We start from the raw sequence: 26,976 nt of genomic DNA, 5'->3' as shown, positions 1-26,976 counted from the left end.
GAAGGTTGTTCAGGGTGTGGACTTGGCAAAGCATCATCGAGACAATTTTCCGATGGGCAACTCTTGGAGAGCCAAATCTCCTCTATAACTTGTGCATGCTGACATGCAAGAGGCATCATTGGGTAAGAACCTTTATTTTTTGACCTTCATTAATGATTACTCTCGCCACACTTGGGTTTATTTTTTGAAGCAGAAATCTGAAGCCTTTTCATGAATCAAGAATTTTAAAGCATTGGCTGAAAAAAAAAGCAAGTATCCTGTCAAGATACTCAAAACAGATAGAGGGGAAGAGTTTACTTCTAATGAGTTTGTTGATTTTCATCTTAAGCATGGCATACAGAGACAACTTACTGTCACATACACACCTCAACAAAATGGTATTGTTGAAAGAAAGAAGCGTACCAATATGGAAATGGCACAAAACATGTTGCAGACAAAAAATCTTCCAAATAGTTTTTGGGGAGAAGCAGTTGCCACTATAGTGTATATTATCAACCGTAGTCCCATGAAAGCAGTTCAAAATATCACTCTGAAGGAAGCCTGGAGTGGTCACAAGCCTTTAGTGGCTCATCTTCAAGTCTTTGGATGCTTGACATATGTGCATATTCTAGATCAAAAGCGGAAGAAGTTGGATGCCAAATCCCAACTTTGTATCTTTGTGGGCTACTCTACTACAACTGAAGGTTGCAGATACTATAATCTTGAGACAAAGCAATGGATAGTTAGTCAGGATGTGATTTTTGATGAAGGGGGAGTATGGCAGTGGAAATATGATGTTCATAAAAATCTATCAATAATCATAAATATGGAAGATAATAGTGTTCATCCTCCTCTCTCCACAAGCTCAAGTGTAAGTTCTAGCTCTAGTTCCATACCTCCAAGCTCACCTAGTTCTTCAAGTAGCACAAACTGAGGTGAAGATTCACCTCCACCATCACCTCCAGCAGTTGTTCCAAGAAAGGTATGAATTTTCGTTGATATTTGTCAGAGGAGTGCCAATATAAATCCATTTGTTAATTTTGCTTTGTTTAGTATAGTTAAAGTTGAACCCTCTATCCATGAAGAAGCAGTGAAAGAACCCTTATGGGTTAATGCTATGAATGATGATATGAATTCCATTCATAAGAATAATACTTGGGAATTAGTTCCACTTCCCATAGGAAAATTGGTGATTGGTGTGAAATGGATATACAAAGTCAAATAACATGCAGATGGTTCAGTAGAGCAACATAAGGCAAGACAGTTGCCAAGGGGTTTGTACAAACTTCTAGAGTTGATTATGTAGAAACTTTTCCTCCTATGGCTCGACTTGATACAACCAAGATTATATTGGCTATTGCAGCCCACTATAAGTGGCCATTATTTTAAATGGATGTGAAATCAACATTCCTTAATGGTTATATAGATGAGGAATTTTATGTAGAACAACCAATGGTTTATGAAGTTCCAGAGAAAGAACACTTAGTCTACAAGTTGAAAAAAGCCCTTTATGGGTTGAAGCAAGCTCCCCGTGCCTGGTATACTAGAATTGATAGTTATTTCATGAAGAAAGGATTAAACAGAAGCTACTCAGAGCCTACCTTGTATGTCCAACGTATTGGTAATGATATTCTCATAGTTTGCCTCTATGTTGATGATTTAATTATACAGGTAAGGGCAAAGCTATCATGTAGATGTTTCAAGAAGAAATGAAACAAGAGTTTGAAATGTCAGATCTGGGACTTATGCACTATTTTCTTGGTGTGGAAGTACAACAAACATCAGAAGGTATATTTATTTCTCAATCTAAGTATGTAGCTGATTTATTGAAGAAGTTTAACATGGTGGCATGCAAAGCATTTGCAACCCCCATATCCCTTGGTGAAAAACTAACCAAGGAAGATGCTAGTCCCAAGGTTGTTGCTACTCGGTATAGGAGTTTGGTTGGTAGCCTCATGTACCTCACAACCACAAGGCCTGATATTATGTATGATGTAAGCCTCATCTCTCGGTTCATGCAAAATGCACATGAGTCACAATGGCAAGTTACTAAAAGAATTTTGAGGTATGTGAGTGGCACACAAAATTTTGGCATTCAGTATTCTCCCATTGACAAGTTTGAACTAGTTGGTTACTCCGATTCAGATTGGGTAGGTTCAGTGGTTGATATGAAATCTACATCTAGTTATGTTATTTCATTTGGCTCTGGAGTTGTATCTTCGAGTAGCAAGAAACAAGCAACAATGGCTCTTTCTTCAGCAGAAGCGAAATATATGGCAGCATCATCAACAAGTTCTCAAGCAGTATAGATTAGAAGGGTATTGATAGATTTATATTTGGTTCTAGAACATCCAACCACCATCTATTGTGATAACAATAGCACTATTTCCATGACAAAGAACCTTGTGTTTCATGCTAGAACGAAGCACATAGAGATCCAACATCATTACATTCGTGACTTGGTTCAAGATGGACACATGGAATTGCAATTCTATCCTTTATTTGAACAAGTTGTTGATATCTTCACCAAAGCTCTTCCAATAACCACCTTTACTAATTTCTGAAATAAGTTGGGACTCACCTCCATTGATCATTCAAGGGAAGATTGAAGATAAGATCAAATGATGCATTGGAGTTTAGAAGATCAAGTTTTTTGCTTTATCTGCTTTCATCTTTATGTGTGAATAAAATAGCAGTTGCAATTCCTAAACTGCTACGAAACTTGGTTTTAGTTTTTCTTAAAATTGTTTTTTGCTTTTTGTTTTTTTATCGTTGTATTCATTGATGTGCATGCAGTAAGGCAGTCATCGACTGTTTTTTTAGTTTTTTTTGCTTTTTTTTAATCGATGATAAGCTCTCTCTCTATATGAGAGACTATGTAACTATTTTCATTCAAGTTATGAATACAATATATTTCCTTCCATTGTAGTCTTCTTCATTAGCTCTATTTTCTATGTGTATTTAAAATTATAATCTTTCATTCCATAGTTGACCAAGAGCCGACTCTAGCTGCCTATAGCCGCCCACGTTGATCTTGCCTAATCTTCTCAATAACCCATCTTAAATATCATAGCTAACACTATGACCATCATTTAATATGTATTTCTCTATAAATTGAATAAATTAGCTTGTATTATATAGAGCTCATTTTATGGGTTTCTACTCTATACATATGTTCTATCATGGTATCAAAGTCGATGGTTAATGCTTCTAGAGATCTGAAGAAGTGTCATGCCTTTGCTAAAGCTGAAGCCATTGTAGGAGTGATGATGTTTGAAGTTGAATGTAGTCCGCAAGAGCTACACCTTGTTTCTCGTTCATTATTTTATTGCTAATCTAATAAGGCAAAGTAGAGAGCTCATGAAATCATATAAGCGTTAGCTTCATGACATTTCTTCCCATTGCAAGAGAATCTACAATTGTTGAAGTCAAAGCCACCCAAGCCGAGTTTTTGTGAGCTATGAAATGTGGGTAAAGAGAAAGAAAGAGTAAAGAGGAGAAAGGTACTTTTGTTCTGAAGTCACTGATGAAGAGCAGATAAAAGTAGAGTTGAGTCTTGTTTATTTTTCAACCAAGTGGAGGTCACCAAGGAGAAATGGCCCAATTTAGCCGTTGTTAGAGAAAGAAAATTGAATTCAATTATGGAAGAAGTCTTTAACTTCCCTTAGAAACAGGTGCAAATTAAAGGAAGCCACAGCTGATGATAAAGCCAAAGGAGTGAAAGAGATCGCTGCTAAAGAGACAATCAGTGTGGCTGCTAAAGAGATTATTGGTGTCATTGCTGAAAAGAACCTATTGGAGGTGTAGAGGAAATAATTGAACCTATGATGGACTGGTAACCAAGAGGGTAAGAGAATCCCAACAACAAAATGAGATCTCTTAATTTCAATCACTAGTATTTGAAGATTTTGATGCTACAACATCATTGAAAGAGACTAAGAATGCAATCAAGATTCATGGTAAAAATTAAGGGGGAGTGTTGGTAGATATAATTTCTACCACTGTAGTAGGTATGTGCACAAAGATGGTGGCTAGAAAAGTGGACACCACCCAAAAAAAACATGAAAAAACAATCAGCATGTGCATGGTTATAAAATTTGAAATCACCCCGTACGCGCTTAGGTTCGTTGTTCTCGAGCCTAAAAAAAGGTAGTGCGTACGCGGTACCTGTCAAAAAAAGTTCAAAAAAAAAACTGGGTCTTATTTTCTTGTGACCACGATGTTTTTTCCCCATTTCCTCCATGAAACCGCAAATGGGGTGCCTCATTTATCCTCTAGAGCTATGGATCAAGGTTAGTTTTTCTTAATTTTTGTCTTTCTTTCCCATTTATTCAATTTGTTTTACGTTTTGAATTTAATTTCGTTAATTTTGATTAGATTTTTTAATTTTTTATTTCAAAAACCAGATTTTGATAATCCACAACAAGAACAACAAAATGCACCTCCTGAAAACCCACAAGATACACCCCCAATTCCTCCTTTTGACTGCACACCTGAAACACAAGAGCAATTGATTAATCAATTAGGGAAAAACACGTCTAAAATAAATAGACTGATTAATAAATTGAAAACATTTGAACTTGAGCATCATAAATCCCTCGCCATTAGCCTAGAAACATTAGGTAGTGGTGCCACAGTCATTTCCACACAAATTACAAAATGGGGAAACTTTAGGGATAGGTGTCGTCAATACTATGCTGATGGGTTATCATATGAGGGAGTGAAAAACAATAAATATGTTCCCTTTTTGTTGATCCTAAAACTGGTGAGTTGTTACCTCTTAATGCAAAGAGGTTTTCCATACATTGGTGTACCAATGTGCAAATGAAGAATCTTTTTTGGCAAAGGTGGTGGATGGTCTTTGATGATCTACCTTGTAATAATTATGAGGTGCCATTGTATTTTTTGAGAAAAGTATATTGTGGGTTTGTCCTCAATGTGCGGTCAAACTATTTTGACATGAGAGAGTTCCATGGTAGAGGTGGTGGCTCTGCCCAAAATAGACCTGGAGCCCATAGGTGAGTATCCCTGAAGAGTCGTCGCCCCGTAACACCCAAACCCAAGGTGCATCAAGTTGTCCCAGTAGAGCCGAAAGAGTCGATGGAGCTACAGACTCTTCAAGCAGCCACAACATTAATTGGTGCCATCATCTAGCATGGGATGTCGTTAGCACACCCTATTGTATTAGATGATGAGCCATTAGTTACTCCAGGTGGCGACAGAGAGCCCATTCAGCATATGTGTGTCAGTTGCTCGGGGATATGCTCAGAGACAGATGATGCGGCCATTGCAGATGGATCCACATCTCATTCATGTGTGATTTGTGGGAGTAGATGTCAGACCCGCATGACTGAGGATGTGGCCCTGACAGAGGAGTTGATGAACATGGTGTGTGCCCATTAGCGATAGAAACAGGTGTGTTGATTTGAATTCATAGAATTTTATTTATCAGTCACTTTAAATTTGCAATTACATAAATTAATTTTTATTTATACATCGATTTAAATTGAGACAAATAATATGCATTTTAGGATGCAACAACGGTATCCCATACTCCTCCTGCAGTTACTACAACTGCAACTTTGATGCCTGAGGTATAAATTTTGTAACATGTTAAAATAGAATAGTACACTTTGAATTTTAAAAAATTACAAGATATACTAACTATCTTTAATGCTTGGTCCAATTTTTGGTTTGTAGGTGTTGATAGGGGACCAAATGTCTCAGATTGATGACATCACACTCTCAGTGATTGATTTTGGCCTACAAGGCTATACGGTATCATATTTTGTACAACCTTTTTTATGTATTGTTTTGATGGAATATGCAATTCATTTCATTTTAGATTTTTTAAATTATGTTTAATATATTATCTGTACTAATATCTCATGTTAATTTTGTTTTTTTAGGGTACCCCCTCCGCATCTAGGCCTCGTCCTAAGAAAAAGAATTTCTCGAAGATGCCAAAACGTGGGAAGAAGGTAATTGAACACATTTTTAGTTGTACAATTATATGAAAATGTTGAAATCAAGTCTTAGTCGGGGTTTGTAGACTTATTAGTGTTTTTTGTCTATTTTACATATACAACAACCATTGAGCTATGTGGATTTGTTGAATGCACCTGATTTGCTCATGGATCAAGAGATGATGGAGGTATGTATCTATACTTTTTTTTCTTGATTTCATGATTATATGCACCTATACATGTGAACTTGTGATAAATTATAATCTTATAATTTTTTCATACAGGAAATATCCATAGTTGCTTCATCAATGGTGAGCCCTCCTCTGTGCACTAAAGAAGCATCTCAGGATCTGGTACACTTTTGTTTGATATATTATATTAATTGTTTTTAACCTATAATACTTATCATTATATTAATTGTATTTAATCTTTGATCATTTTTTGTATAGGTAATAGTGATAGTTTCTCCATCGATGGTGAGCCATCCTCAGTCCATTGGAGAAACATCTCAGGCACCGATACGTCATTGTTCTCTATATTATGGCTCTTAAGTGTTTTTGATGTATTTATGTTAGTACATTATATTAATTGTGCATTTAATCTACAATAGACCCCTTCGCGGTTTGGCCATAACGTGGATCCTTTTAAGTTTGTCTTCAAGAAAACTCCTAAGAGTGACAAGGAGAGAAGAGCGAAGACATTAGCTCCGAGATCAGCCGATGAGGTAATCTAATTTCAATTGCAAAGGAATTATAGTTAAATGCATAGTTATGTTGTTAATTGTGAACTATTTTCTACAAAATAATTCTAACTTGGCTTTTGAAATGTGGTTTTGCAGCCATCTACAAAGTCGTGTACTGTATCAAAGAGGCTTGATTTTGATGATCCACCACAAGTTTAGGATCATATAGTGTTAGTTGTGGTCATAGAATGACCAATACATGTAGATATATTCTACATTTTTATTATATATCGATTTGGACATGACATATGCCACATTTTTATAATATTTGTATTGAGTTGGTAGACATGCCTTTTTTTGATATATATAAATGTTGATATTTGATCCAATAAATATGTACTGAGTTCATTATTGTGTATTCGTTGTATTTCATAGTTGTCCTTTTATAAAGTTAATTGATCATTTGCCCATGTAATCAACAATATGAATATAAACAACAAAAATCTATGATATAAAACATTGCAATCGTGAAATATGATTTGATAAAATTTCTAAAATGTCGAATTAACCCTACAAAACTCCTTACATTTAGTTCATTGTTGTGTATTCGTTATATTTTGTGGCTACCCTTTTATAAATTTAAATGAATATTTTCCTATGTAATCAACAATATGAATATAAACAACAATATGTGTGTGGTGCGAGAGCACCCTCATGCTCGCAATGGTCAAATTTTGGTTCTCATGTGAACAAACCAACATCACAAGAACGTTTGGGTGGGAAGGTTTATACTAGACATGCTCCTCTCGTGCATCCCAAAGCGCTAGAGTGTCGAGAGTCATACCCTATCGACGCGATCTCTCAAGTGCCCCGAGTCCAAAAAATTGTCAAACTTTGACAAACTATTTCTTCCAATCCAAGACACATGATCGATTCGTTTGAACCTATCAAGTCGCACGAGGCTCCTCTACAATAGCCTATCTTAGTTTTTGACAACTCGGAGCCATTTTCAATTGGTAGCATTTTTTCACCTACTGCAAAAATCGTCAATTGCATGCAATGCAAAGTTGCAAGATAGGATAGAATTGATTTGGCTCATTGTGTACAAAAATGCATGTCACAAGCGCATCTAGGTGGGCAATTTTATGCTAGGCATGCTCCTCTTGTGCATCCCAAAGTACTGAAACGTTGAGAGTCATACCCTACCAATACGATCTCTCAAGTGCCTTGAGTCCAAAAAATTATCAAAGTTTGATAGACTGTTTCTTCCGATCTAGGACACATATGATCGATTCATTTGAACCGGTGAGGTCACTTGAGGATCCTATTCAATGGCCTATCTTAGTTTTTGACAATATGGAACCATTTTTAATTGGTAGCATTTTTTCGCCTGCTGCAAAAACCATCAGTTGCATGCAATGCAAAGTTGCAAGATAGGCTAGAATTGATTCGGTTTGTCATGTACACAAACTGACATCATGAGCACATCCGGGTGAGAAGGTTTATGCTAGACATGATCCTCTCATGCATCCCAAAGCATCAGAACGTCGAGAGTCATACCCTACCGGTGCGATCTCTCAAGTGCCCTGAGTCCAAAAAATTTCAACCTTTGATGGATTGTTTCTTCCAATCCAGGACACATGATCGATCTTTTTGAACCTGTGGGGTCATGTGAGGCTCCTCTACAATGGCCTATCTCAATTTTTGATGACTCGGATCCATTTTCAATTGGTAGCATTTTTTTTCCTACTGCAAAAACCGTCAGTTACATGCAATGCAAAGTTGCAAGATAGGCTAAAATTGATTCAGTTCATCATGTGAAAAAATCGACGTCACGAGCACGTCCAGGTGGAAATTTTTACACTAGGCATGCTCCTCTCGTGCATCCCAAAGTGCCAGAACGTTGAGAGTCATACCCTACCGATGCAATCTCTCAAGTGCCCTGAGTCCAAAAAATTGTCAAACTTTAACAGACTATTTCTTCCAATCCAGGACACATATGTTTCTTTCCTTTAAATTATCATAGAAAACTTTAAATCATCCTTGTACAAACTCGGATGAATGAGTACGATCATCACTTATGTTAAAGTGATACTCTCTTACAACCTTTCTATCCTCCCTTGTTCTATCATCTGCATGCATGAATGTTGTGTACAAATGTGTAGAATGATAATATATAGATTGCACTTCATTTTGAGGTTGCAATGTATAATTTTTAACAAAATCAACGATAGAGACAATGGTGCCACGAGGAAATGTGTCCTTACATAACCTGAATTGCTCATCAAACCATCGAGCTCTATGTGCATGCATTATGTACTCATAAACTAGTTTCTCTTGAAACATTTTCATAAATTCAGCTACACATATATCATTTTTCACTAGCTCACATCTCTTCAAATCTTTTCCATCTTTAACTCCATATGTGATTCTCTTGTATTTTCCAAAAGAAACTAGTTTCCTACCAATTTCATGTGTGCTCTCCAAATGTACACATCTTGGTAAATGTTGCAAACCACCACATATAGCACAAAAACCTTCCAAACAAAGAATCTTATAATAAATGCAACCATTATGTTTTTTCACATAGCACACTTGAAATAAATTCTCTTACCGACTTAGGAGGTGCTTGTATATTGCATTCCTGCAAAACATCGTTAGTGTGAAAAGTAGAACAAATATGACAAAAATATCATAATGCATGGAAAATTCAATATGCATCCTACAACAACACGTGGTACGTACATGATTAATTTTAATATAAAAAGGTTTTTCCATTTCCAAAAATCTTTGAGAAACTCTTATTTGAGGAAACTTTTGAAGGAATCTTTCATAAAATTTTGTTTGAGTTATTATCCAAATAGTGTTTGGCATGTGGCTCATGATTTGTAGACCTGATTCACCTTCTAAAAACATCTCTTTGGTTGGGCAAAACTCTTGTGTTGTCATGCCAAAAAAATTTAATTAATGTTCTTAGTGCATCAACAACAACCTTGTGTTTGCGTGGTAGTCTATCCGAGAATTCTCAAAGAGAATTATTATTAGGTTCCTCTATTTTTTCTCGCCTTTGTAATTCTTTACTTAATGTTATTCTACTAACGTTTAATGACTTACTTGTTTTGCTTATCAAACGATCTTTTTTTATTTTCTTGCTCATTATGGTTGATGTAATGACACGTTGAGTAGCATTAGAATCTTTAGTATGTGATTTTGAGCCAATAGCTTGTTATGCATCAAATAGATTTCTCACAATAGTTCTTTCAATGTTATCTTAGGCCTAGAATTTTCAATCTCTCTAAAATTCTAATTTTTAATCATTTGAACAACTAATTGACATCTTGCGTTTTGATTTAAGTTTTCAAAATAGTTTTGCCATATTCTTTTAACCATTCTCCTACAAGTTTGTTCATTCATTTTATCGGGCATTGGCCTCAATATAATATCATCAATGTCAATTAGATACTTTGGTTTCCTACAAATGATTCTACAAGGTGTTAACATCAATGCATTGTGTACATTCAATTCATCAAATAGTGTATGTTCATCATTTAATTGATTATTCAATGTGGTATCTTCTTCAATTGCATTAGGTTCATACGATAAATCAAATGTCTCTTCTTCAATTGCATTAGGTGCATTATGTTATTTGGTAAATTGAATTGAGATGTTGAGGATGACATACCTTCTTCTCTCATTGTTCTTATGTCAGGTACTTTCTTTATACGTTGCCTTTGTCTTTCCTTTTCAACCTATCATTGTTCCATTGTTCCTCACTTGCTCTTTCCCATGGTTGATATTAGTTGTCCTAAATAGAATCATATTATATATATAAGTTCAGAAACAAACAAATAACCATAAATATGCATCTTATCATTGTTTTTTTGAATCAAAGCTATTAAACAATCACAATAATATTGACAAAACTAATAAGAACAACAATTTAATCATTTGAAATCATGCAAAAACAAAAAATTCACTTACTTCTATGTATAAAACAGTGATACAAATGCAGATAGAGTTGCAGTGGGGCCTTCAACAACCTCAAAAACTTCTTTTGAGGCTGTTGAGGCTCTTGGGCAAATAAAACTATGTCTAAGTACCTCATACATGTTATATTGATAACCACCTACGTGTTGTTAGTCCCTAAAATGTTGGCAAGCTCAATGGTATTTTTTTCACCCTGTACTAATAATTAGCGCGTACGCACTCCTACACCTTAAAAATGTTATGGCATGGCAGAAAACTAATAGGCTCAGTACCCCGTATGCCCTATTTGTAGTAAAGAAAATATGAAGGAAAAGGGAGGGAGGGAGACAAAGAGAGGGAGAGAGGGAAAGAGAGAGAGAGAGAGAGAGAGAGAGAGAGAGAGAGAGAGAGAGAGAGAGAGAGAGAGAGAGAAGGGGTAAGGAGGAAGGGGAAGGGGGAGAGGGAGAGGGAGAGGGAGAAAGAGAGGGAGAGGAAGAGAGAGGAGAGAGAGAGAGGGAGGTAGGGGGAGAGAGAGAGAGAGAAGGGGAGAGAGGGAGGGAGAGAAGGGGAGAGAGAGAGGGATGGGGTATGGAGGAAGGGAGAAGGGGAGAGAATCAGGTCTCTATTTTTCACTTAAGTCTCTCTCTCTCCCCCATTCTTTATCTTTGAAGTCTCTCCCTCTCATCCTCTATCTCTCTATCTCACTCTCCCCTTCTCTCGGGTGTATCTCTCTCTCATTCTCTCCCTCTCTCCTCCCCATCCCTCTCTCCCTTTCCATTACCTCTCTTTCTCACTCTCTCCCTCTCCCTCTCTTTGCACCTCTCTCTAGTCTCTTGTACTCTCCTTCCATCCCTTCCTCCCTCTCACTTAGACTTTCTCTATCTCTCACCCTCTCTCTCCCCCTCTCTCTCCCCCTCTCTCTTAGGTCTCTCTCTCTCTCTCTCTCTCTCTCTCACATTTCTCTTGTCTCTCCCTCTTAGTCTCTATCTATCTATCTCACCCGCCTCCTCTCTTAGGTGTATCTCTTTCCCATTTCATCCCTCTCCTCCCCTTTTCTCCCTCTCTAGGGTCATAAGATATCCTAGAGATCCATGCATGTGTCCTAAGGGGTCATAGGACACCATATGACTCCTTAGGATACCATATGACCCATAACAACATATAAGAGGTCATATGGAGTCCTAAGGGGTCATAGGACACCATATGACCCCTTAGCACACCTTATGACCCATAATGACACCAAATGGTGTCCTAAGGGATCATAAAACACTATATGACCTCTTAGGATACCATACAACCCATAACAACACCATATGGAGTCCTAAGGGGTCAAATGGTGTCCTAAGGGGTTGTAGGAGACCATATGACCCCTTAGGACACCATATGACCCCTAACGACACCATATGGTGTCCTAAGGGGTCATAAGGGTCATAAGATACCATAAGACACATAACAACACTATATGGTGTCTTAAGGGGTCATAGGAAAGCACATGACCCTTAGAACACAATATGACCCCTAACAACATCTAAGGGGTCATAGGGTGTCCTAAGGGGTCATAGGACACTATATGATCCCTTAGAACACCATAGGACCTATAACGACATCAAATAGTGTCCTAAGGGGTCATAGAACACCATATGACACCATATGGTGTTGTTATGGGTCGTATGGTCTCCTAAGGGGTCATATGCCATCCTATGACCCCTTAGGACACCATATTGTGTTGTTATGGGTCGTATGGTGTCTTAAGGAGTCATATGGTGTCCTAAGGGGTCATAGGACACCATATGATCTTTTAGGAAATAATATGACCTCTAATGACACCTAAGGACTCATATGGTGTCCTAAGGGGTCATAGAACACCATACGACCCATAATGACACCATACGATGCCATATGGATTCCTAAGGGGTCATATGATGTCTTAAGGGATCATAGAACACCATATGACCCCTTAGGACACCATATGACCCATAACGACACCTAAGGGGTCATAAGACACCATATGACCCATAAAGATTATCCAACCAATACATCTGCACAATCCAAAGAAACCAATATGTTCATCTTCTTCAAATGTTCTACTTTATATCCTATCTTCTTTATAAAAAAGAAAGAAAACCGACCACCTTGTCAATCTTCTTATCACCTCATCTATATGCAAACAAAAAGAAGATATATTGGAGGAGCCTCCACATAACTGTTTATAAATTATGTCATACAATTATCCCGATTAATAAATGATAGCTAATAAAATGATATATTATTTAAAGTTATGAATAGAACATCATACAATAGAACATCGATAGTTTAGTTTTGATATAGCTAAGCTAGACCATTGTCAGCATAAGAGAGACTCCAGGTGAACAAACAATGAGGCTTCACTAAAAAGAAAGTGTAAGAGCTTGACCTAACCCTAAGAGTACTACCTTTCTAAAACATATGATGCTCTTAAATTTGCCAGGCTATAGGACTGATCTTGATTGTGACTATAGGAATTACACACTTGATTTCTTTCATGGGTATGTACCTTTCTAGGCCTTTTGACAAGTGATGATCATCATATACTATCACTGCCATGCTTACAACAAACTTCATTTTCTTTAGATGACAGGCGTTGTGTAACAATATGGGAACTCTCACATACCCACCACCATCATTCTCTGTGACATCATTTGTGTTACTCTCCCTCTTTCTCTTCCTACTGGTTGTTTCCTTCTGAAAAACATATTGCAAGTAGTCTGACTCATCATTTTGCTTTGTTGACACTATTTTCCACATCTACTCTACTCATTAAAAACACATTCGAGAAGAATATTGTTGTAGGTTTCCTTGTTTGTCATGGTAATGCACCCGTGGTTCAATTTTAGACCCTTCTTCCTCCTATTCAATATACACACACAAATCCATTAGTCAATTTTCTTAGGAGAGCATACATGATACAAATCAAAGAGGAAGTTACAGACAAGAAATAAATTCACTTACTTCTATAGAAGTGCAGACACAGTTGCAGTGGGGTATGGAGGGAGGGAGGGAGAGAAGAAGAGAGAGAGGGATGGGGTATGGAGGAAGGGAGAAGGGAAGAGAGGGAGAGGGAGAGGGAGAGGGAGAGAGAGGGGGAGAGAGAGAGAGAGAGGCACCTTGTACACGCTTGAGAGGAGGAGAGAGGGAGACAATACACTTACATACACACATGTGTGTGTGTATATATACTTAATATAATATTATATATATATATATATAAATATTATATATTATATATTTATATATTATATATAAAAATTATATATTATATGTATATACACATATTATATATACAATATCATATTATGTATACACTCCCAAAATTTAAACAAATGTAGTGTGTACGCCTTGTTTATAGTAAACATGACACATACGCCCTTTTTATACCATAGGTACCCCATACGCGCTTTTGACTGTTTAGGCTTGGAAATAGGCTTGGATGACAAAGCTACAGTTTGGAAGTTTGATTTCCCTCCATTTCCCTCCTTTTTGATGTGTTTTATTTTAACTTGGTTTCTTGATTTTGTCATCATTAGGTTTACACTTCATCAAGTGGGTATTTCTAAAATTGCTACCATATTTTCACCCATCTTTTGAGCTTTCTAACCATATAACTCTTTTAAAATTTGAACAACAATAGCATATTATTATTAAATTTCTTTTACCAGTGTCTCCATTGTTCTCATAGACATAGGTGCACCATTTTTTTAATAACTTTTGATATACCTATCCAAATTTTAAAAAAATTATATATTATTGTAGTGCATTTGATTCTTTACAAAAAAAATTTGAAAATGTATTTTCAATTTTTTTAGTGTAACTTATGTTTCGCGCACGAACAGGTACCCAATTTTCAGGATGTGCTCGATTGGAAAAATCATAAAAAAACAAATACTCAACAAAAAATTACAAAAAAAATACAAGGATGTCACAATCTATGGTTGTATCAGATGGACTTGAAGGGGGCGATTGTTAAGAATGCGAAGTCCAATAATCACATGACCTTTCACCCTCTCAAAACTCTTCATTTGATAATTGCATATAATTATATAAATGGTTGTGTGCAATCTATGTATGGTGTAGTTTCTACATATCAATTAATACAAGTTATTCTCTGCTTTCCCATGGATGTAGCTAGTTATGATGAGCCATGCAATTCGCTATGTAGTGCGTTTGTTGTGTAATTTTCTTTTTGCTAGTTTGTGTTGATTATATGTTTTCGAGCTACTCGTTTACATTAACAAAAAGAATAATGAATCATCACTAAAGTTTTATCTGGAAAAGATATCATGTTTGTTAGAAGGAATCATTATAGAAGTCATACCAAGAAGGAATCATTATAGAAGTCATACCAAGAAGTCACCATTTGAAAAAGGTAAATTGTAGTTCTTTAAAGTAAATTGCAGATCAAAATAAGATTGATTTGCATGAAAGATATCGCAGTTCTAATTTGGAGAAACCACCAAAGGAATGGATGAATAGGTGTTGTCAAAATCTCAAATAGAAGATTGCAGATCTTGTACAAGTCACAAAAATTAGTTTAGTTGTGTGAGGAAGTCAGATCCAAGTCTTAGGAAAGGCTTGATGAAGTTAGAAGCCAAGTGTTTCCCATTCAAACAAATATTGTCACATAATGCATCATTGGGAGAGAAACCTCATAAAGTTAGAAAAAGAATTCAAATTAGTCAAAGATAAAGTGTTGTTCAAGATTACAAATATATAATTATTTTTGAGTTGAATAAATTAGTTATCAAGATTGAGGAGAATATTAAACATCATAATTTTTCCAATTTACATGAGATACTAGAGTTCTCCATAGTTTTTGTATAAGCGAAAACTAGGTGTTCTAAATATAGATATTACATGTTATTGTATGGAGCAACATGACATGTTTCCTTGATCTTCTTGTATTTGTCTAAGACCTTTATTTATTGAGGATGTTGCAATGAATTTATCATCTCTATGGGTGATGAGATGATCTTTGATCACGCAATCAAGAAGTTTGGTATTGTTGAGAATCAATAAAAAGAATTATTTATGTTTAAAAAGAATTATTTATGTTTGATGCAGAAATCAATTTGTGTTTTTTAATTCCTTCATCTTTTTCAAATTCTAGAATAAATAAAACTAGTTACCTTTTACAAAATTTCTTTCTATATTATCTAAATTCAAACTATTTTTTATATTGTTATAAGTTTGTCAATGAGAAATAGTGATATGCATATTTATATTATCAAAATAGAAAAATATTAAAAAAAAAATTTATATAAAAAAAATTGTAAAATGGAATTATACTTCAAAGTTTTAATTGATATACAAAAATAATAAAAATAGATTTTAAAATTATATTACTGTACATTTAAAAATATTTATTTTAATACTTTAATATTAGTTAATATTTATTTATATCTTTTTAATAATAATTATCTATCTTTTAACTATTCTAGATTAAATAAATCTCTTTTTTATTATATACATTTTTTCAATTTTACTTTCATATTCTAATATATCACAACATTTTAAATAAAGATCTTTGAAAAAAATAATATAAAATATTTTATATCATTTTTATTTTTATTTATTAGAATTATCTAATTTTATTTATAATAGATTTCATTAATCGCTTTTATCATTAATATATGTAATTATATTTTTAATAAATTCCATTCCACTAATTTATTATAGTAACTTGTTCATTTCATTTACAAAATATAATATTTTCTAGATTGTTATTAATAACTTAAAGGCATTTATTCTTTGATATAATTTTCAATGATAAAAACTTAAATGAGGCCCTATCTTGAGTTAGGAAAGAGTCTGAAGCCTGCCAGACACTCCGGATGTGTAGCACCTTGCACCTTGCCTCACCAGATATGGGCAAGAAGCAGGAGGAACCATGGTAAGAACATGAGGGGATGTGATTTTTATTGTTGCATTTCTTGCTGGTCTGCAAATTCTTTCGATATTCTTCATATTTATTCCACCATGGTTAATTTAATTATAATACTTAGAGGATGCATAATTATGAGCATTTACTGTTGAAAATATTTAAATTCAAGATCAATTTGAAGATATAAAAATAAGAAGATAATTTGATATACAAGTATTTTGATAATATTTTAAAAAACAGTTTTAAATTATTTAAATTTTTTATTTTAATAATTTAATTTAATTATTTAATTATTTTTTAATTTTCATTCATATCTTTAATCATTTATTTTACTTATTTTTAATTAATTCATGTACTGAAATATAATTTTTGATGTGTTTTTTTATATCTCTTCATATTTAAGGACGAAGTCAAAACAAATTATTATAATATTAGAAAATGGTTGTGTTCGTGAAATGATAAAAATAATATTGTGATAATGTTTTCAAAAGAATTTTCTTATATGATAATAGTGTATATTATTTTTACTCTCTTTTTATTAGTATATTAATTTTTTATGAAATACTTTTTTTTTCTACATGTGATATCGTGGTTTGGTTTGAGGTTTGTCTGATGATTTAAAGTTCATTTTCTCTATTGCAAACTTTATTCTAAGTTAAAGTTATGCATTTGAGGATAAACATAAAAATTAAGGCAAAGAATTTTTACTTATTAAAGGTTGAAATGGAAGATCTATTTGTTGGAAGAGGTGAATGGATTGTTATAACAAAATCATTTAGTATGAATGTGGATGAATATTGGTTGGTTATTAGTTCTTGTCACGATAGAAAATTGAATGTTTTATTTTTTAATTAATTTAACTAATCATTTCAAAGAATTAATTTTTTTAAATAAAAATCTTATAATTTATTTCTAATTTTCATTTTAAATAATTTTAAAATATCATTTTCTTTTTTCTCTATTAATAAGTAAAAAATTATTTTTCCAAAAAAAAAGATCAAAATTTTATACATTTTGACATTACTACTGACATTATTATGTCTATAAATGTAATGGATATTCCGGTCTCCTAGAATTTAACCTCTCAGACGAGAATGGTAAAAAAAAAATATAAAAGAATTAATTAATAACACTTTATTGCATAGTAAGTATTTTATATATTAAATTGATTCCATGGTACAAAATGTGCTAAGTAATAAGGTTTTGTTTTTATTGTACGCAAGTAATAAGCAGCACTTAAGTTTTATAAATAATTTTCTTTTAAATGTTAATTTATTAATATATTAAAATATATTTTATTGTATGAATAATTATATTCATGTTAAATAAATTTGTTTTTATAAAAGATATTTAATTAAGATTGATTTTCATAATGATTAATTTTAACTTTTATTCTAATATTTGGAAGAGAAATTTCTAAATATAATTATTTAAAAATTAATAATTACAAAGTAGTTATTTGTAATTTTAGATAAGATTTTATTTTATTTTTTATTTTTTTCATTTTATAAGATTTTTTTTAACAATTGAAAGACAAACATTTATAAATTAGTTTACTCTATATATCATAATTACAATTGTTAGAGATTAGAAAGATAATGATTAGAAACTATTATATTTTTAATCTATATCTTTTGTTATATTAACATTATATCTTTTTAATATGACAATTAATAATTTTTAGTTAGTTATTAATATTGGGTTCTTTCAAAATGGTAAATAATTTTTTAATTAGTTTAATTTCAAATTATTAATAATAGAATTTAGAATTGTGATAATTTTATTTATATAGTGATTGGTTCATTTAAAACACATTAACCTTAGGGAAATATTTAATAAGAAGAATCTCATTGTTTTAGGTTTTTCATTTTCTAGATTTTTTATCCATTGGCAATGCTTCTAAGATCTTAGCTACTAGCATCATAATACAATCCACATATTAGATAAATTTTGTAATAATTTTAGATAAAAAAAATTTAGTCATTCAAAATTATTGTAATGAATTTATAGTAAAATTGTTAATCTTAAACTAATATTCATTAACAACGGTGTTTATTTATAATCTAGTATAATCTAGTAATACTCACTTTCAACAATTAAAAATAAGTCTTTTCAATCACAAGAATATTTTAATTAAAATTTGGTATATTCATTTTCAAATATCAAAAGCGAATTTCAATTCAATTTCATTGCCTTACATTAAAATTTGATATCATTAAGTTCTCTTCTGTTATGTCCCCCTCTCATCTCTCTCACTCTAGCTCTCCCCCTCTCTCTATGCACATGAACCTTAGGAAAATTGTTAATATATAGAATCTCATGGTTTTAGATTTTCCACCTTCTAACTTTTTTATCCATTGACAAAGCTTCTAAGATATATAGTGGCATCATAACTCAATCAACAAATTATATAAATTTTGTAATAAATTTTTAATTTTAGTTGAATTTTGGATAAAAAAAATTAGTGTAATAAATTTATAGTAATTGATAGTCTTAAACTAATATTCATTAACACACATTTTCAATAATTAAAAATTAATCTTTTTGACCACAAGAATATTTTAATTTTAATTTCGTAATATTCATTTTTCAAATATTAATTTTTTTTAATTCAATTTCAATACTTTAAATTAATATTTGATAACACTAACTTCTCTCCTCTCCCCCTCTTTTCTCTCTATGCCTTTATCTCTCACTCCAACTCTTCCCCTCTCTCTATCTTCTTATATCCCTATCTCTCTATCCTTCTATCATAGTATCACATATACCTCCATTTCTCCCTCTCCCTCTCTATCTCTTCCTCTCCCTATATACTTATCTATCTCTTATCTCTATCTCTCTAAATAGTTATCCCCCTCTCCCTCTACCTCTTCCTTTATATAAGTCGATCTTCTTATCTATATATATATCTATTTTTATCTACTCTAAACTGAGTATGCTAATGACAGGAACTTGATGCTTTACGTCCCCTTTTAATATGAAGGTAAGAACCTTAATTAGATATGTCTATTAGATCACAGGTTTTTTTTTCTTGAATGATAACACAAGGTTTATGGAATAAATTATATACTTTGTATTATGGAACAACTTTTAAAAATAGATTTTTTATTTAGAATTTATATACACAATGAATAAACAATGGTCATTATGTGTAAAACAATTCAATAATTAAAAAATGTGGTAAGTCGGATATTTTATGTTTATATTAAAATGGTTAATAAAGAGAACTGTATGGCTTTGATTTATTCTTTATTTAACACTTTAAATAATTTATCAATAAAAATAATTTGTAGTACCTCTAAATTAAAATGTGAAAAAGTAATAGCAACCTTTTAATAGAAAAACACAAGAAGACTTGTAGATGATTTATCAATTATCAAAGGATGTCTTCATCACATGGGAGCATTATGAAAGAATTCACTTGAGACAATAAGTTAGGGGATATTAGATCAAAATTGAAATGTAAATATAATGCTCCAAATAAAAGTCAAATAAAATAAATCTATATAAGAGTCATTGTAGATCTAAAAACTTTAAGAGGAGAAATTCATTTGAAAATATTCTTGTATACAATTGAAGATTTATTGAAGTGTTAGTGTGAAAAGAGGTTTCATAAAACTAGCTAGCTTTTAACCTAATAAGTATAATCATATTCACACTACACTTAAGCTCACTTAGAGGTTATTTATGATTTTATCTTTCTATATCTTTGTGTGTCATGGCTGATGTATATTGGGGCATAGATTTTTGTTGTGTGGCATGTTTGTTGGTTATCTTATACATTCTAAAAAAAAATTAATTATAACCTTGAGTTTGATGGTATGATTATGAGGAATCATTTTTTGCATATACCCATCAAGTCGTTGTGAAAGGCTTGTGTGCACAAGGATATCCTCATATTTTCATACCTCATATGTCCCATCTTGGTTATGAATAAAATTGCACGTGTCACTTGATAACCTATTGTTTGATAGTCAAGTGCATACAAAGGAAACTCTGCCATCTTGGCTCTTGTTTAACCAAATGTGCATAATCTGCTTTACAATATCAAAACTAGGATTGCTCTCTACATAAAAGAATAAAAATATCCTATCCCCTATTTACTCATAATCATTCCATCCAACCTATCACAACATCTCCCTACAAAACAACACCATCCATTTTATGTAAGGCTCCAATTTGTTCACCCCCTCTTTCTCCTTCTTCCTCTCACCATGCACTATGACTTACACTAAAAAATGATTTCATTGCCTACATATACATACATGAACATTATACATTTTCAGTAGCCTACCAAATTTTCATTACATCTCATTAGTTAGCATAAATTTAAATTATTTGTCATTTGCATTCATTTCCTTAGTTGCATATTTTGTTCACTTAAATTCCTTTCAAACATTACCATCTCCTAGGGTCATACATTATATAAATTAAATATCTTTCAAGAATTTGCATCTCCCATCCCCCATGATACATACATTCATAATTAAATTCCTTTCAAAAATTAGTATATGCCCACCCCTTAGTTATCCTTACATAGGTTTGTACATTATTTTTCAAGCATAAATATCTCATGTACCGATACCCTAGTGTCATTCAATATCCATTAATCTCATTTAGATTCCTTTATTAGTACACCATGTGTTCATTATCATTAAGCCTTTAGATTCATTTAGGTACATAACCATTAAATTGTATATCACATAAACATCCATATGCATCTCATACATAAGCCATAAAAACCATCATGTACATCATACACCATACATATTTATCATAGTGCCTCAACCTACATCACAACATTAGATATCATATAACATCCACACACATCATGTATATACATATATCCTTCTTGCATCACAGATTGTTAGATTCACATAAATAGTATTCATACATCATATGGATCTATCAACATAATATGACCTGCATCAAATGCACATATAACAAATGCATCCATCATCTGCATACAACCTGCATCAAACCATGTTAGGTGCATCATAAACATGCATATCATAATCATCCATAAAACCATAATGCATAATCATAATACTATCCATAATCATCATCAATCATAATGTCCATAATAAATTTCATAATAAATATCATTACACATATACACAATAGATAATCGCTACCAAAACATTTCCATCTCATATATATATATAAATGTGAAGTCATAATACATCAGTGCCATCAAAATATCTTGTAGGTTCAAAAATGGTTATGTCCATAAAATATCTAGACCTAATTGGTATTCCCACCCTCTGACTATGAGGGTCCTTCTCCCCTTCAACCTAGTGGTGGTAGTGGCCATGTGGCACCCTCATCCTTGCTAATTCTCTCGATGCCCTAGACCTGCTCCTCCTTGAGAATGTACTCCCCATAAAATTGAGATCCCTTTGTCCTATTGGTATAATCTGATAATAGAGGTACCTATAGTACTAAGCCTCTTAACACACCCACTCTACATACCTTTTCATTGTTATAGCATCTATAAAAACCTATGCTAAGACTTGTTTGTTGAGCACACCTTAGAACTGAGAGTGGGGTGAATTAGTCTAGACCTAATACTTTAAACTTTATTAATTAATCCAAAAAATCTTTAACCTTATTCTTATCAGCAACAATACAAGATATAACAATGAAACACCATGCACAAGAGAACATCGAATTTGTGGAAAACACAAACAAGTAAAAACCATGAAGAGAGTCAACTCACAATATATGAAATGATTACAATATATTCCTAGGCTCACTACCAAGGAAGCACATTGCTCCTTGAAGGACTTGTAGTCTAGAGCACACAACCCTAGGGAAAGATACAAATCTTTCAATCTAAAGATCAATTCTCCAAAGAAAAATACAATGAAGATGAATGAACAACAAGTAGGCCTTCAACAATACTTCCTCTGGCAATCTCCAAACATGAAGTTGTCCTTGAATCTTTGTCTCACATGACCAACTTTACAATAATCACCACACATTGATGTTGTCACAACTAATTTTTGCAAATGACATAATCATTTAGGTACAACACACTCCTTTTCCACACACATCCACACTCACAACTCCAACATCAATTTTACATTCTATATATTTCATCTTCTTCATTACAAATGTCAATTAGGTTGGCCAAAATAGAGGACAAGCATAGGTCCTATCAAATCGGGCACTAAAACATGATTATGGTGAAAGCAGTCCAATCCAGAAGATAGAGAGGAACTAAAACATCTTAACACATCTTTTCAATTAGATATTAACAATTCACTTGCTATCAATCATCCTCCAAAGGTTGACAACGAGGTAAAGTATAGATACACCAAACAACATTCCATAATTTGATCCAAAACATATCTTTTAGATGAACAAGTTCAATGTGTATCCTCACACGCCAAGGTGGCACTCAAAATCAATGAAACACAAACTTCTAAGCAAGCAGAGACATCCAAGGATTCACGACATGCTAAGGAACAATACTAGTCGATCAAAACCAAACAGTTATCTTGAAAAATAGATTCCGATCACCATGCATCATCGAATAAACCTTCTAACATTATGTAGAGAACACCAAGATGTTCCATGAACGTCCAACAATACTCTCAATTCTTTCCTTCTCTTCTTCATATCAAAATCATACTGGCACAACCTAACTGATTTTCAACAATTCATTTCGAAGAGCCAATCAAACACATAACACAATATCATTACTTGCAGACCACAACACCAACTGATAAGTTTAGATACACCACAAACGTTGTAAACATGTCCTCCAAGCTGTAACACTAGAAACATTGATGTAGAGAAATGTAGAGCATTTTCGAACCACTTTTGACAAAGAACTAGACTCTCAACCAGCAATAATTACTAACCAAAATAGTTGCAACACCAGGGACTTGAAAAGAGAGGAGTGCAATGTCCAAACATCATAAACATTATATCCAAGTTTAGAAGACCATACCTACAAAAGTGGAGGAATGTGAAGCATTCTTTTAAGCACATGCCAATACATACTTATACGAACTTGCTTCATTAGGCTTCCAGGAACCGAACTATCTCAAAAAAATCACCTTCTCATTTTGTACATCATCTTCATTATATTTCATGCATATAATACTCATCTTAATATCTCAACCTATCTAAAGCTCAACATATCATCATCGCCATCAACATTATCAATAGTATCAATACATCTAGCTCAATGTAGACATCAAACACCGAGAAGGTGGACATCCACTAATCATATACAACCAATGTCCATCTTTACTTGTCATCAACCTCTTCATACCAATTTAAAAATTATGACATCATAAAATAGTAGCTAATGCAGTCTCATCATCACATTCTCAATGATCTACTCCCATACATACAAATACTCATGTTAGTCACAACACTATTGCCATCAAACACCTCTTCACCAATTGCAACAATACTTTACTTAACCAATCATCTCATCAATGACCACAACAATTCAGGTGAACATATATTACCAGATATCAGGTTGACATCAATGACAACGCATATTGCCAACATTGTCTTGTCAATAGTCGAGCTAGATCCCACTCACCTCACAATGAGCTACCTTTGTCTCTACTCCAGCTTATAAAGCCCAAGTTGCCTCTACTTCTCTCAATTCCCCTTCCATCTCCTCAACCAAATCCATTCTCGTCACCGCTTCCAGCTACTATTTAACTATTACTCGATTATCTCTATAGGCATCCATGTTGGCTATGGATATGACTATGGTTGTCTATAAACTATTAGCCAATACCCTCTATGCATCCCTCTCCATCACTACTAAATCAAGGACAATCTATAAACTATATGCCTAATCCCTCTTCATATCTCACTCAACCTCTAATTCTACTACTTTATCCATCTCCTCATCCCTTGATCATGCAAATAGGTCCCTGGTGCAAAGCACCTTCTACTACACCTCTATTTCAAGCAAGGTTCATAGCCATGGTGATGTATGCATGTTCATTTATGATGTAATATGGTTTGGATCAATGATCACCCTTGATGTAATAGAGTGCCTATTTGTATGGTTAATAATCTCTTAGGTGAGCATATAAACCTAGAGGTCTATTAGGCCATGAAGGCTTGGAATTTGGATTTTCAGTTTTGGTGTGTCTAGGATGTTGTTTTAGGTGTTTGGAGTCTAATAATGACCTTGGATGTGTTTCCATAAGGTCTAAGTGCTTAAAGACCAATACTGTTCCAAGTTGCTAAAATGTTGCAAATTTGTTGTCAAGCAACTTTTCAAAGTTGCCGGTAGGATGCCAGCTACTTCTCCAATGTTCGTAACTATTAAAAATTTGGCTATGGACATTGGGAAAGGTTTATATATGCTTGGAAAACCATGGGGAAAGTTGGTTGGAATTTTTTATAAAGTTTGGTGGAGAAAGTGAATAGAACAAGTCTGATTTTGCCATAACAGTGATATTTTCCATACTGTCCGTACATGGTGTGAAATGTATTGATGAAATTTTGATTTGATTGGAAAGTTCCCTGAATCGCCTTTCTAATACACTTGGTCTCACCTTGTGAAGTGGAGTTTGGAGGAAGTTATAAGTGATTTACCCTCTATAGGTCTGAAACCCTCCATTTTCAAGGGTTACAATGCAAATGGGGCCCTAACTTGCAATCTAACCATTAGAATATAATGGAAATTGGTAGAATGAAATTTAGTGGCATGTATTTTGAGATTCCATAGGAGAGAGATCAGAGGAGTTAGTTTGGCAATTTTACCACCAATCCCTAGTCTAAATTGTTCGAGAGTTTAAATTAGAATAGAATGAGATTCATTGAGCACATAATGAATAATGATGAGAGGATGAGTTAATTGATGGATTTGGAGCATTTGGACATAGAATAAACCTTCTGAAGAGTTATAACCTTCCCGTGACCCAATTCTCACATACCTCCTTTGTAAAACAAACCTAACTTGATCAATTAGGCCAGTGACCCAAGTAGGTGTTAAAGAGTGCAAGAATATGGTGGAAGCCTAATCCTTTGGAATCTGATAGTTATCCCAAAAGGGTATTTGAAACCTAAATTTTTCTAGGATATCATTTGGAATAATTTGGAGAAGAATCCAAAAAAGTAATAAAATAGGGCTACTAGCCAGTAGGTCTGTTTAAGCCTCAAGGACCAATACTCAAACTTGTATTCCAAGTATTGTTGTGGGAGGTCTTAGTAAGACTTAGGAAGGGTGTGGAAGTGTTATACCATCCATTGATAGGGGTAGGAATCCAATTGCACATTTGGAGTGTGGTTAAGGCCTTGAGAAAGAGCATAGGCAAAGAAAGACCAAGGTGTGTGTGTGGGTTTGTCACCTTACTACTGCCAACCTCTACATCAGGTGGTGTCAAATCATCAGAAGAGTCTTGGGAAAGACAAAGCAATGGAAGATACAATAGAGAATAGTGAGGAGATCCCCACTAGATCTATGATAGACATGAAGTTGGCCAAGATAGTGAGGGAGCAGGCAGCCAAGAATAAGAAGATGGAGGAAGAGAGAAAAATTGAAGAAAGACCGAGCAGGAAAGGAAATTGCATTAGCATTTGATGGAGAAGGAGAAGAGGAAGAAGAGAGACTAGTGATACTGGAAGATCAAAGGCAATTTGTTGAAGCCCTTAATAGGGTAGGAAGAAGAGACAATAGAGCAGAACTACCTACATTCTCTAGAAAAATGAATCCAGAAGAGTGTATGGATTGGATAGAAGCAATGGTCAATTATTTTGAATGTGAAGAGGTACTTGATAACCAAAGGGTGAAGGTGGCTAAATCAAAATGAAGGGTCCAACTCTTAGTTGGTTGAGCTTTCTACAAAATGAAAGAGATGAAGAAGGAAAGAGACCTATAACTTCATGGAAGAAGATGGAGATAGAGATCAAAAGGCAGTTTGTACCTGAGGACTATGTGATCATCTTACACAAGAGATTACAAAACCTAAGTCAAAGTGATTTGGATGTCAGTACCTACACTGAAGAGTTCCACGAGATGACCCTTAAAGAAAAGATGCCATAGAGTGAGACACAAAAGTTAGCAAAGTACATGAATGGTCTTAAGTTCAATATTCAAGATGAACTGAATTTGTTCAATCTTGAATCAGTGCACAAGTGTTTTTAGATGGCACTTAGGATTGAGGAGAAGCAAAAAATGAGAGAATACAATAGTAGAGGAAAGGGTGCAAGTCTCAGAGGCAAGGGTAGATTTAATGGTAGAGGATCATCTCCTAAACCCCAAGGAGAGTCCAGCCATCAAGAACATGAGGGAGAATCAGGGAATAAAGGTAGCTTTAGAGGAAGAAGGGGGAATGGTAGAGGAAGATTTGGTGGAAGAGGATCTAGTGTCTTCACCGGCAGGTGTTTTTCATGCAACCAAGTTGGGCATCAGTCATTCAAGGGTCCTGAGAAGCTAAGAAATGGTAGCCAAGGAGGTGATAGAATAGCACATCTGATAC

At 33.8% G+C, this 26,976-nt stretch overlaps 1 protein-coding gene across 1 annotated transcript; it reads left to right on the top strand.

Annotated features, from left to right (window-relative positions):
* Window positions 1-1,820: 1,820 nt before the first annotated feature.
* Window positions 1,821-2,288, top strand: LOC131040698 (secreted RxLR effector protein 161-like). Its single transcript, XM_057973648.2, has one exon. It carries the CDS (start codon window positions 1,821-1,823, stop codon window positions 2,286-2,288), a length of 468 nt encoding a protein of 155 aa, XP_057829631.2.
* Window positions 2,289-26,976: the final 24,688 nt, after the last annotated feature.

The sequence above is a fragment of the Cryptomeria japonica genome, chromosome 5 (assembly GCF_030272615.1).
Source record: "Cryptomeria japonica chromosome 5, Sugi_1.0, whole genome shotgun sequence".
Lineage (NCBI taxonomy): Eukaryota > Viridiplantae > Streptophyta > Pinopsida > Cupressales > Cupressaceae > Cryptomeria > Cryptomeria japonica.
This window is presented reverse-complemented; position numbering and strand designations above follow the sequence as displayed.